At 40.2% G+C, this 12,048-nt stretch overlaps 1 protein-coding gene across 1 annotated transcript in view; it reads right to left on the bottom strand.

The window, feature by feature from the left end:
- Positions 1 to 12,048, bottom strand: part of SPON1 (spondin 1) — a 362,076-nt gene that overhangs the window by 252,023 nt on the left and 98,005 nt on the right. The window contains exon 4 of the mRNA XM_056851935.1: positions 6,137 to 6,210. Coding sequence (XP_056707913.1) covers positions 6,137 to 6,210 — 74 coding nt within the window. The remainder of the gene's footprint in view (positions 1 to 6,136; positions 6,211 to 12,048) is intronic.

Raw genomic sequence — 12,048 nt, 5'->3', positions numbered from 1 at the left:
GCTGCCTAGCAACCAGCAAGGGGCCTTACTGGCAACAAGGTTTCTCACCAACAAAGTAATGGCATTATCAACAATGCACTGAAGTCACTACCTGCTTACTTGATCAGGTTTAACTGCAGTGTTTTTCCCGAATGCTTGAGTGATCCTAGCACCCCCTGCTGATGCGCTGACATCCCTCCTGGGTACAAGGGAAGTGTCGTAAGGATGCTGGGATGCTGCCAATATTCCCCATGTTTCCCACCATTTTCCCCCCCATCAGTCAGCTGAGCAGAAGCAGGGGAGCACCCACTGGGGGAGGGGGATCCCCCACCTCCAGAGGGGGGCTGTCAAGCCTAGAGTTGAGGTCAGTGGGCTTAGAAAGGTGTAACTCTGCTTAGCTTGAAACAGAAATCAGCTAATAGGTTAGATGAAATGACTAAAAACCTTTTAATACATTTAACATGTGCCCCCAATGAATTCGGCAGCATATTTTAAAAAAATATATCTGTAATATAAGTAATTTTAAAAAAGATAGTAGGTGTCATCTTAGCAAAAGTGTTTTAAATTCTCTCCTACATGAAAGGAACTGGCTCTTCTAAAATGTCGTTTGATGCCACAGGTGCAGGCATCATCTAAAAACACAGAATGTAGGCTTTTCTCCAGAACCATAGTTTATTCACATGCAAATGTATGCAGACTTAACTTAATTAATTAAATTATACAATTGATCCTGTAGTCAGGTGACAGCCCTATTTATTACCAATCCCATCTGGACCATCTGTTGTCCCGTTTCAAGCTGATTCAAGCCTGCCCTGTCACAGGTTCTACAGTCCGCTCATGGGACTGTGTCACCTCCGTCTTCATGTGGGGAAATACTTGACAGAACCAAGTGAGCGACTGAAGGTCTGAAGGCTTTTAAAGGATGGTCAGATGAGGCTTTTAAAAACTCTCTCTCTCTTAAACAATCATGAAAAGTAGTCAGAAAAAGGCTGGCCTCGCATGTACCTTAGAGGGATAAATGGCTGCAGAGCATGTATTTTTTTTTACAAAAATCTACCTCATTTGAAACAGCCTGTTCATGGGAAATTATTATCCAAATTTTCATGGGGTTTCATTTGTTTTGAACTATTTTTCATGGTACCATTTTGACTTTTAGCAGGGGGAGTAGCAAGTCAGCGGGATCCAATGCCCTGATTTAGATGCAAGGTTACAATAGTTTCAGAGGCTTGCCATGTGGGTCTGTGGGGGAACAACTAGATTCCAGTCCAGTAGCAACTTAGACACTAAGAGGATTGGTGGGGGGGGGGGGGGAGATGAGCTTTCAAAAGTCAAACCTCCATCAAATATTTTTATTTTTATACTATCCCATTATATACATTGTATGGATTGCCTATATATCACACACAAACATGTTTCAATGCCTCAGTTCCTTTTTTTGTGTGTGTGTTAAACATCAAACTTTTGGAAGGAATAGGAAGTTCATAATCCATTCCATTTATTTACTAGCTCCTTTGACCAAAGGTCTTGAGCTTAACATTCGTCCTCCTCACAAGGGGGAGATGGCATTCCTCCCCTCCCCCCCTGAAGGGGAGATGGAATCCCTCCCCCCTGCGAGGGGGAGTTAGAATTCCCCCCATGCAAGGGGAAGATGGCATCCCCCCCCGGTGAGTTTCACGAGCCCCTAATTGTACAGTTAAAATTTGTAAGCCACCTTTGGCAATGTGAAAAGCTAAGACATAAAAATTGATCTTCACACTGTAACTGCTCATTTCCAATATTGGAGCTGGGCAAAGATATGAGCACAATAAGGTCAGGCAGCAAAGGAATCAGAATTTAGCTCACTTCATACATGCCCCATATTTTTGTTACAGAAATAAAATACATCTACTCAGCTTTAGGTATAAATGGGTAGATACATGTTTAGTTTGGGCATGAGAAGGAAAATTCTGGTAATGAGGGTAATATTCATTGGAGGCACTTTCAAGCAAGCAATTTTCAAAGTGGAAATGGGGATGGTTTCATCCCATGAGAACAGAGCAATACTTCAGGCATTGTACATTTGAATAATTGATTCATTGACTTGCCAACCTCTGGTTATATTAAGATTTGCACCCAAAACATGATTTAAAACATACTAGTATATACTAATATTTAACAAGCTACTTCTTTAAATAGGAGTTGCTTCAGCATTTTTAAAAAGGCGTGTTTTCCTCTTCTGGAAACTACCACAATATACTTTCGATTCTAGATGGCAAGCACCCGCGCCCCCTTATGCTTCTTTCTGTTTTTCTGTATCCAAGAACACGAAACAGATGTTTCTATTCCATTTATGTAACTCGCTCGGATAGCTTCATTGAGCATATTCTCCATTCATAGCATAAAAAGCTATCTGAAAATGAGTGCAATCTGCATTTCTAAATGTTCCAGGAAAGTGAAAAGCCTGGCCAGTGTCAAAGATGTCACATTTATTAAATTCAATTAACTATCTTGCAGCACACACTTCAGTGTATTTTTTAAAAAACCCTATCAAAGTCAAGGCCCGATTATGCTAATCCAACATTCTTGGGTTTAAGAAAAGATGAAGCCCAGAGTTCACATGATTGTTTTTCCAAACTGGCAGAATGAAAGAGGGCAGGCGTAAGATCATTCTACAACAATTATCTCTGCATTGTTGCACTAGGAAATTCGTGTTCCTTTCCATGGAGGTCTGGAAGATTTATGCATAAAATTATGCTATTTGGATGTAAATTCAAAAGGAGTTGCACATCAGAAGGATGTGCATTTGTGCTTCTGTGCAAAGTATCTGCTCTACTGAAAACTTCATTGAAGAGAGCATGAAGAAATCATTCTCTTAAATTAAACTGTTTGCAACTGATTGATTATACAGGCATGGAGAGAAAGCTTCCTGCAAAGATATTCTCTTGCACTTTTCTTCAAAATCTGCATGTTGACCCTACCTTTTATTCAAGAGAGTATTTCCAAAGAATGAAAATCCTATGGCAAACTTAAGGACACAAATTTAAGTGCACATCTGTGCAGGTATATTGAAGGCCAAGAAGCCTTTGGATGGTTCGCACCATCCTGCTTGACAATCCATGGGTACAAAGATTGCTGAAAGCTATTTATTAAATAAATGGCAGTCAACAGATATGCTCCCACTGTAATTTCTAAGATTGCAAAATCTCCAAAAAGTCCTTCTGTGATCATAGAAATAGCAACCGGCTTAGATCTGCAGAACACCTGTTCAATTTTCCAGGCAACTCTCCTCTCTGGGAATAGTTGGGAAGGAGTGTATTGTAATTGCCCGCCAAAGCAAACTGGACTTCTTCTTGTTATCCCAGGTTCAATTCACATTAAATCAATGGGACTTACTCCCAAGCAAATGACAAGGATCAAGGTAGAACACGATTGGTTCCCTGGTCCTATAAAGCTGCTTTAGCAGCACAGCTGTAGCAGTTAAAGCATGAGCCAATGCCCAGCTTACAACATTTGCTTACAGGTAGTCAAGAAATCTCTTAATGTTAGAATATATAGTTATACTGAAGAACAGAGGGAGCTGTAACAAGACTGTGTCTCATCAGTGAGAAGCCGGAAATGTGAGTTCTGGTCAGAGGTCAGAAAACTAAGGGAGGAGTTACAGTTGTTGCCAGTTGCTTGCATTAAAGGCTCAGTCGGTGAAGCCAGGCCTCTGTGGTCTTTCAACGATCCATCGAAACACTACATATATAATAAGGAATGAATAGTTGTAGTGACTTACCGCATCCTTGGCTGCTCACATATCCATTAGGCTGCTGTGATTAAGACTAGTGTTGTCCTTGCCTCCACCCTTCTCCTGACTACAACAAGTATACAAATACTTCTGTGCAGCATACATAATCCACATAAGATAAGGTCGCCAGGTACCTCCTGGCTACTGGCAGGGGGGTGGGGGGGACTTACCAACACCAAACAGAGGCCTAGACCACCGTCCCCAGCTACATGACAATGTCACTTCTGGTACACAACGGAAGTAACACTTTCACATCACTGGCAATGCAGGAACACTCTAGTATTGGGTAAAAACTCTACAGCAGAAGTCATTTTTACCATAGAGGTTTTGCCCAAATACCAGAGCATCCCCATGTCACCAGTGAGGTGATGACATCACTTCCAGTGTGCACCAGAAGTGAAGTTGCCGTGATGGAGGGACTAGGCCTAGGCCTCTGTTTGCTGCCAGTAAGCCCCCCTGCCAGCCAGCTGATCAGAGCAAGGGGAGGGGCCCCGAGCTGGGAATATCCCCACCCCAGTGGGGGTCTGGGAACCCTAATATAAGGGAAGGTCTGGCATGCAAGGGTAAGTGAAAGTTCCAATTGTGCCTTTATGCCTACTCTGGGACTCCTACAACCGCTTCTCTGACTTGCTATACCACTTCAGTGGAGCATCAGAGTAGCCGTCATAGAAATCACATCTTTTTAAATGCAAACTATAGCCAGGCTGGCTTTGATTATAGGGGGTTAAGCATTCTATACAACCTATGTGATTATATTAATTGACAGCCTATTTTCAGCACTTTATGCTGAAATGGGGCAATACAAGGCTGAACTTCCTCTTCAAAACATAGATTCATTATGAAGCACATTTTATTATTTGTAAACATTCCTCCTTGGAAAACTTTGTTTTGTAACAATGGTCTCAATGCCTTCCAGATGGGAAATACTCACTATGAAAATGAAATTCTGATCCCACTTGTCCGTTTCATTTGTTTTGATTGACTTTATTTCTATTTTAACATCTATTTTAAGAGCTTGAGAACTCTTACAGATTCAGTTACCATTGACATAGCCATCTGGATCCTTCAGGTGTTTAGAATCCCATTCTGAAGCTGCTCCCTTTACCTACAAAATTATTATTGCCTGCAGGATGGTTGGCACTGTCATGAGTACATTTCCTCAATGGTAAGAACTGATCCTGCACTTCCTGTTTCCTACTGCAATGTGCTTTCCCTCTGAGCTTTCAGGCAGTTGGTCGTCCTTGTCCGTGGTCTCCCTGGTCTCCATGTGATGCTTATTGCCCTGTCTCTGTGTATGCACATGTGTAGTATCATTTTTGGCACACAATGCCAGACTGTGTGGCAGCATAGATGCAAAGAAGGCTGTGGCAGACTCTTGTAATTATATTCTTGTTTTGACATATATTGTTTTATATGTTGCTCCTGGGAGTGCACAAAGTCACGATTGTCATAATGATTTTGGAACTGCTGGTTCCATACGGATTGACTGCCTGAGCCTAACCCTAACTCTGGGCAAAAATGAATGGTCGCTTTAGCCTCCTTTATTCCCTGTTTCAGCCAGGATCGAACGCAGGTTCAGCGAAAAGCATGCGTTCGATCCTGGCTGAATCCTGGCTGAAACAGGGGGAAAAGGAGGCTAAAGCAACTGTGCGTTTTCGCCCTCTGTTTACTTGGAAATAAGTTCTATTGCTTGCTTCAACATAAGTACTAAGGTTACCATCCTGTAGCTCGGCCCTGGAAATCTCCTAGAATTACAACTGATCTACAGACTTCAGAGATCTGTTCTGCTGGAGAAAATGGCTGCTTTGAGAAAGGACTCTGTGGCATTATAACCCACTATCCCTCCCCAAACCCTGTCCTCCCCAGGTTTCTCCCCAAATCTCCAGGAATTTACCCTCCTGAAGTTGGCATCCCTAAAATACAATTAGAATTGCAGCACACTTGGGAAATATGTCCCACTGAAGAATAGACATCAATGAAGCCAAGGTCTACACAGATGAGCCAGGGGGCTAGCTGTTGACAGTGTGAAAATGGAGGGGGACAAAGTTAGATAGGCCTGGAACACAATTCCATTCCATGACATTAGCAAAGAAAGGCAGGTGGGGGTAGTATTTTGTTTTCAATTTCACAAGATAGCCTTCAGGCTGTGATGTAACCTGCTTTAAAAGAAAGCCAAAGTTAAATAGTTTTGATTTCAACAGGAGTTCTTTCTCCAATTGAAATCAATAGGATTTTAAACTGCTTAGCTTCAACTGCTTTGTAATCCAAACCACCAAATAGAAATGCCAAGACGTGTCTGAGCTGTACTTTGATTACCTATTTTAGCGGATCAAATTAGGAAGGGGAGAATGCAATCAGAGAGAGGGAAATGAATTATGTTTATCATACCTTGTTCACATAGCCTCTTGGTGAGAGATCCTTCATCTTGAAAATAAATAATTCTCTTTTGCACAATGCTCGCCCTGTTGAAGACATGAAAACACAGTGTTCGTGAAATGCATTCAAGCAGAAAAGAAATTAATTCTAGAACAGTATGGAAAGTGAGGAGCATTTTTAAAATTATACTTATCAAACAGTTCCTCTATGGACTTTGCAAACTGAACCCAAGTAAGGTGATCTGGAGCAAAGGGTTTAGTCGGTCCTGAGCAGGGCTTTCTAAATATTGATCTACTATGCAGGCTGCAATAAAAGGGGAAGTACTTGATCTCCTTGGCATGCAGATCAAGTCCTTCTTCCCCATCACTCCTGCATCGCCCCCCGTTAGATTATTCCTTGAGTGTTCCCAGATTGCTGCCTGCTCAAAGCCTCTAGTCCAAAATCAGAGGAAGAAAAAAAAACACTGAAAGAAACCTCATCTGTATACAAATGTATCACCCCATCTCTATACAAGTGAATCACAAAAATGTTAAAAGTCCAATAGAACATACTGACTGAAATGCCTATTCAATAATCAAGAAAAATATTCCAGGTGTTAACTCAGTATGATAGTTTCACACCTGTCCATAAGAGCACATTCCAGAATCTAGTCCCCTTTACTGATAACAAAGTAGGGATGTGTGTTTGTGTGTGTGTGTGTATGCGTAAAGGGCAATCAAGTCACAGACGACTTATAGTAACCCCAGTAAGGGGTTTTCAAGGCAAATGAGAAACACAGGTGGTTTGCCGATCCTTTCCTCTGCAGAATCTTCCTAAGAGGTCTCTCTTCCAAGTATCGACTCTGCTTAACTTTCAGATCTGACAAGACTGGGCTGTACCATGCTGCCTTCCGTCCAGTGTTCAGGATAGCTGAGCCCAAAAATACCCTAAAAAAAACCTTAAAATACCTTAAAGGTATATTAAAATATCTTAAAGGTATTTTTGGATATTTTTTAGCCCAATGCACATTAGAGAATCTCCTTCTATAGCCAGTTATTCTGAACCCAAATAAACCTGAAAAAAATTGTGTTTCATTCGGGAGTTCAGGATAACAGTAGTTAAAGGTCTGCAGGATTGTTTTTTCCCTCCTCTGAAGGTTTCCCAGGCAACTCGAGGGAGGGGAAGGAGGCAGTTGTCACAGGCCAGTTGGGTCTGACAGGCTTGTGGTTCTGCTGGGTTTCTGTAGATTGTCAATGCCATTTGTTCTTCTGGGCATGCAAAAGTGCCCCCCTCCCTTACTTTAGATTGTTCTGCTGGGCTTCTGCAGATTGCCATTGGTTGTGCTGTCCTTGCAAAAATGCACCCTTACCTAACTTGGTTCTGCTGGGCTTCTCTGGGTTAACACTGGTACTGCTGGGCTTGCAGAAGTGCCTTTGATATGGTTGATCACTTATTTCTTTTTGATATCTTCCCCATTTTCATTATTTTTCATTTAAGAATGGGTGTGACCAAAGGTAGGATCAGTCATAAGAATGTAAGAAAGGCCTTGCTGGATCAGACCAAGGCCCATCAAGTCCAGCAGTCTGTTCACACAGGGCCAACCAGGTGCTTCTAGGAAGCCACAAACAAGACGAGTGCAGCAGCAGCACCATCCTGCCTGTGGATGTCAACAGAAAATGATTATGGAAGGAGCAGTGTTAGGGTCGCCATGTTTGTTTGGGAACTTGAACAATCAAATTTACCTTTCACACTCCTATTGCAATGAGAGATGTAGCTGGTTAGGAGGGTCAGGAGGAGCTGGTTAGGAGGGTCAGGAGATTCCCCCAGCCCATGATTACCACTCACTGATACTCATCCATACAAACATACAACATAGCAACAAATTCATAGGGTAAAAAAGACTATATAGACATTGTAGCACCTGTCCATCAAAAAACAAACCTCTTTTGGAGGTACAACTTTGACTTCTTAAGACCTTGTCACCTGCACATTGGTAAACAATATCCCAAAGTACAGCATCTTACCACTGACAGTTTTCTTTCAGTGAAGATATAATTCCCCTCCATCTATTATTTTCACCTTTTGGGTGTGTGTGTTGTTTTTTTAATTCTAGCCAATGTAATATATTAGCACAACAGATGTCCTATGCATTCTTGTGAAGGAAAACTGTCCCGGAGAAGCACTGAAGTGAAGTGTTACAGTTGTGTGTAGGAGGACACGAACAGTGAGCTTTCACTGGAGAACATTTACTTCATCACAGACAGACATGTTCTTAGTGCAGAAACAAACTTCATACATTAATAGCATAGTAATCACAGCTGTTTTTCATTACACCAAATGAGAGTTTGTTTGTTTTCTAATACTTGTGTTAAAAAGAATGTTTTTCCAGTGTGTATAAGGTGTTTTTTAGAATGGCAATTTTAATGTACTTTTTAATGTTTTTTTTCTTTTCATTTTTTCATTTGTGTGATCCTATACAGTTTTATTATATTTTATATTACCGCTTAGGGTCCTGAGTTAGTCGGGAAAAAGGTGGACATATATCTACTATAAATGAATAAAATTAAGCATAATAAAATCCATTTACAAAGAGTGAAAAAATATGTATACATAGTAATCGAAATATGTCAGCAAAGGACTAAATCTCTCACCTTTTCCTCCTAATCGTGTTGGCAGTTACAGTAAAAGATTATACCAGTCTGTAATAGTTGGATCTTATCACACTTACTATATATCTGAGGTCTGATTTATGTGTTACATTTTTTCATATACTACTATCATCTCCATTGCCACTTTCCTGAAAATCTACTGTATTCTTACTAGATAAATAACATCTGCTACAAAATCATCCACAGTACAGCTTGTCAACCATGCAAAACACTGTTGATATCGAACTGTGATGGCTTGTTAAAAAGAAGCTGGTAGTTCTATAGCGAACATTCTTCTTTACCAAAAAGAGATCGCTGTGAGAAAGCTCAAAGGAATGACATAGCAAGGAGTATATTTCCCTCTTGAAAAGCATCAAATGCAAGCGTTACACTTTAAATATTTAATGAGTGGGAAAGGGCAGGAGTTGGTAATTACAGAAATAGCCTGAATTAATCAGATGCTGTTGGCAGAAGAGGTTAAAGGTGATGTCAGTGGCATTTTATCGGCCGGCCGTAGCAGGGGTCCAGACTGCACTCCCCGTTTCCAGAGAAATTCTGTTGTCGACAAAAGTTCACTGGATCCAAAGATCCAAATTAGTCTTTGTATGTATTGGTCTATGTAGAACAATGGTCCAGAGACTGAGCTGTGACCCACAAAATCCGTGGTCCACATCTCATCTCTGCTATGAAACTTTTAGATGAACTTAGGCAAAGTCTTAGTCTCCCCCCTTCCCCAACTTCTTGTGTTCTGATCTATCTTAATTATAAGAATTAGTGTGTATGTGAAGCACTTAATGCTTTAAAGTACCATATAAATTATTGTTATTATTATTAGTAGTAGTAGTGTTGTTGTTATTATTGTTGTCCCACATCAACCACTGGCCCTCCTGGATTCCACTAATTCCCCCATCATTTAGGCATAACTATTCTAGTGCAAACCATTAATCTGGGGGAAATGCAAATTATCTTTACAGCTCCTGCAGTCCCCCGCAACCAACTACTCTTCCAGCAAAGTTTATAAGAAGCAACCTTTTGAATGTTTAGTTGAGACTCTTGGCAATGTCTAACGAGTTGATTATGAGCCCCAATCGTGTTGGCAGATGTCCTATTGTATGACTGAGAACTCCTGGTAACCTAACTCGATTCACACAGTTGAAAAGAACTACTTGTTTAAATTCTGTAATCAGTATGACACAAGCTCAAAACAATATATTCTCTAGTGCATATGTAATGTGCACTGATTTATATTTTACCTATGACACTGTCAATACAAAAGGTAGTATGATTCCACAATAACCTTAAATCAGTCCATTTCTATAACAGCAGATAAATTACTATGAGATACTGTTCACACTTGTATGGATTTTTCCCATTCCATTATATCATTTATATATTTCCCTATGAAACATCTGTGAGATATACAAGAGCTAGGAACATCCTGTATTTCAAAATACATAAAAATGTTTGGCAGTAGGGAATAGAATGTTACTTATATAAAGATTTTTACTGGTTTCTCCTGACTGTGTATGGAGTTTCAAGGAAAAGAAGAAAACAGGAGAGAAGAAAAGTAGACTTTCTTTTTATGATTTTGCAATATTGTAACATAAAATTGTTGCATTATTCATTCAGTAATATCATATTCATGAAACACTTCTGAGATGCATATTTAGGAGTCGAGTTCATTCCCAAGCTATACCCAAATGTTACTTTTCAATAATTAAAAGCTTCCCACAACAGATCAGATAGTAGAGAATTGAACACTTCAAGGTACACATATAGTATACCTATCATAAACAATGAGCAACGGTGATTAGATTTTAACATTCACCAATAGAAAAGGGTTTCCAAACACAAAAATATACTCAAGTGATGGACTTTGAAAATATGAGAGCACATAGATAAATTACAACAAATGGCAAAGGAAATAGTAAGGTCCCTTTGCCATGTATCGTGCAGGTATAAATCACACAATTCATGGCACATTAGCACTACTTACCGTAAATGACACTATGCATTAAGTATACATGCTTGGGAACTCATTTCTGAGTAAAAGCATTCCTGGGAATATACTGTCTTCAGCTCTTCCTGACAAAAGACAGAACATGCTCCCCCTCTAGATCAATGCCCACTCAGATGAACTTAAAAATGGGCACCAGTATGAAAAGGGAGTGTATTTCATCTTTATCTCAGGGAGCACTGAAGATAACATATTTCCAAAGCATTATAAACAGTTCCCTGGCAGTGATTTTCTCAGCCACAACAAATACCCTGTTCCACCTCTAGACACATGCCTCACTCTTCTTTGGCTCCTGGTAGTCAGCCTTGTTCCAGCTCTGGAATACTCCAGCTTTAGTCTAAAGCAAGGGTGTCGAACTCATTTATTGCGAGGGCCGAATATGACATAAATGTCACTTGGTCGGGCCGGGCCATGTCTACCATAAAATTTAATGCCAGATACCGGAGAGATAAACTTTATAGCAGACACAGGTAAAGCCAATTAATGATATTATTTTACAGTGTTTTACAATTACAGTATTTTCTTTTATTTATCCAAGACTGTTAAATAAAAGAAAATACGGTAATTGTAAAGGTACAATTTTCTTTTATTTAACAGCCCAGTTTGGGAGTGGAGGGGACGGCCGCCTCAGCTGGCTCGTGGGCCGGATGAGAGCCCTCAAGGGGCCTCATCCGGCCCTCGGGCCTTATGTTCGACACCCCTGGTCTAAAGGCATATTTCTTAGTTTTCTTGAGCTCGCTATTTTCTTGGCTGCTCACATGTCAACACACCATTGTAGCTGTGCCTTTATAGTCTGTTTGGTATGCAGACATTTGCAAGAGATACAATTTTTCCATGCTGTAAAAATTTTACCCAATGATTTCTGCAGATCAAGGTGCGGTTAAAAAAAAGAGAGAGTGAGAGAGACCTTAACTGATTTTATATACAATTGTTGGTGGATAATTGGTAAAATGAAAGATGGTAAGTCCTGCGCACTATCACATTTTCTTTGACAAAACGTTGGACATTGGAGTTTTTTTGTTTCTTTTAGTTTATTAAATACAAAGAGGACTGTTTCATTATTGGGTTGTTTCATACGGTTTTGTTTCAGTATTGTTTCTTTCATCATTTTTGTTTCATTGTCAAAATTCTATTTTGTCATTAGTTTCTATTTTGTCATTAGTTTCAATGGAAGATCAGGACCCTTTTCCCCCTCAGGTCTGTATTTTCATGGGTTTCCATACAAATTAGGCAAAAGTACCTTAGGCAGTGCCGGATTTACGTATAAGCTAAACAAGCTA

Source organism: Euleptes europaea, chromosome 6 (genome assembly GCF_029931775.1).
Source record: "Euleptes europaea isolate rEulEur1 chromosome 6, rEulEur1.hap1, whole genome shotgun sequence".
Lineage (NCBI taxonomy): Eukaryota > Metazoa > Chordata > Lepidosauria > Squamata > Sphaerodactylidae > Euleptes > Euleptes europaea.
This window is presented reverse-complemented; position numbering and strand designations above follow the sequence as displayed.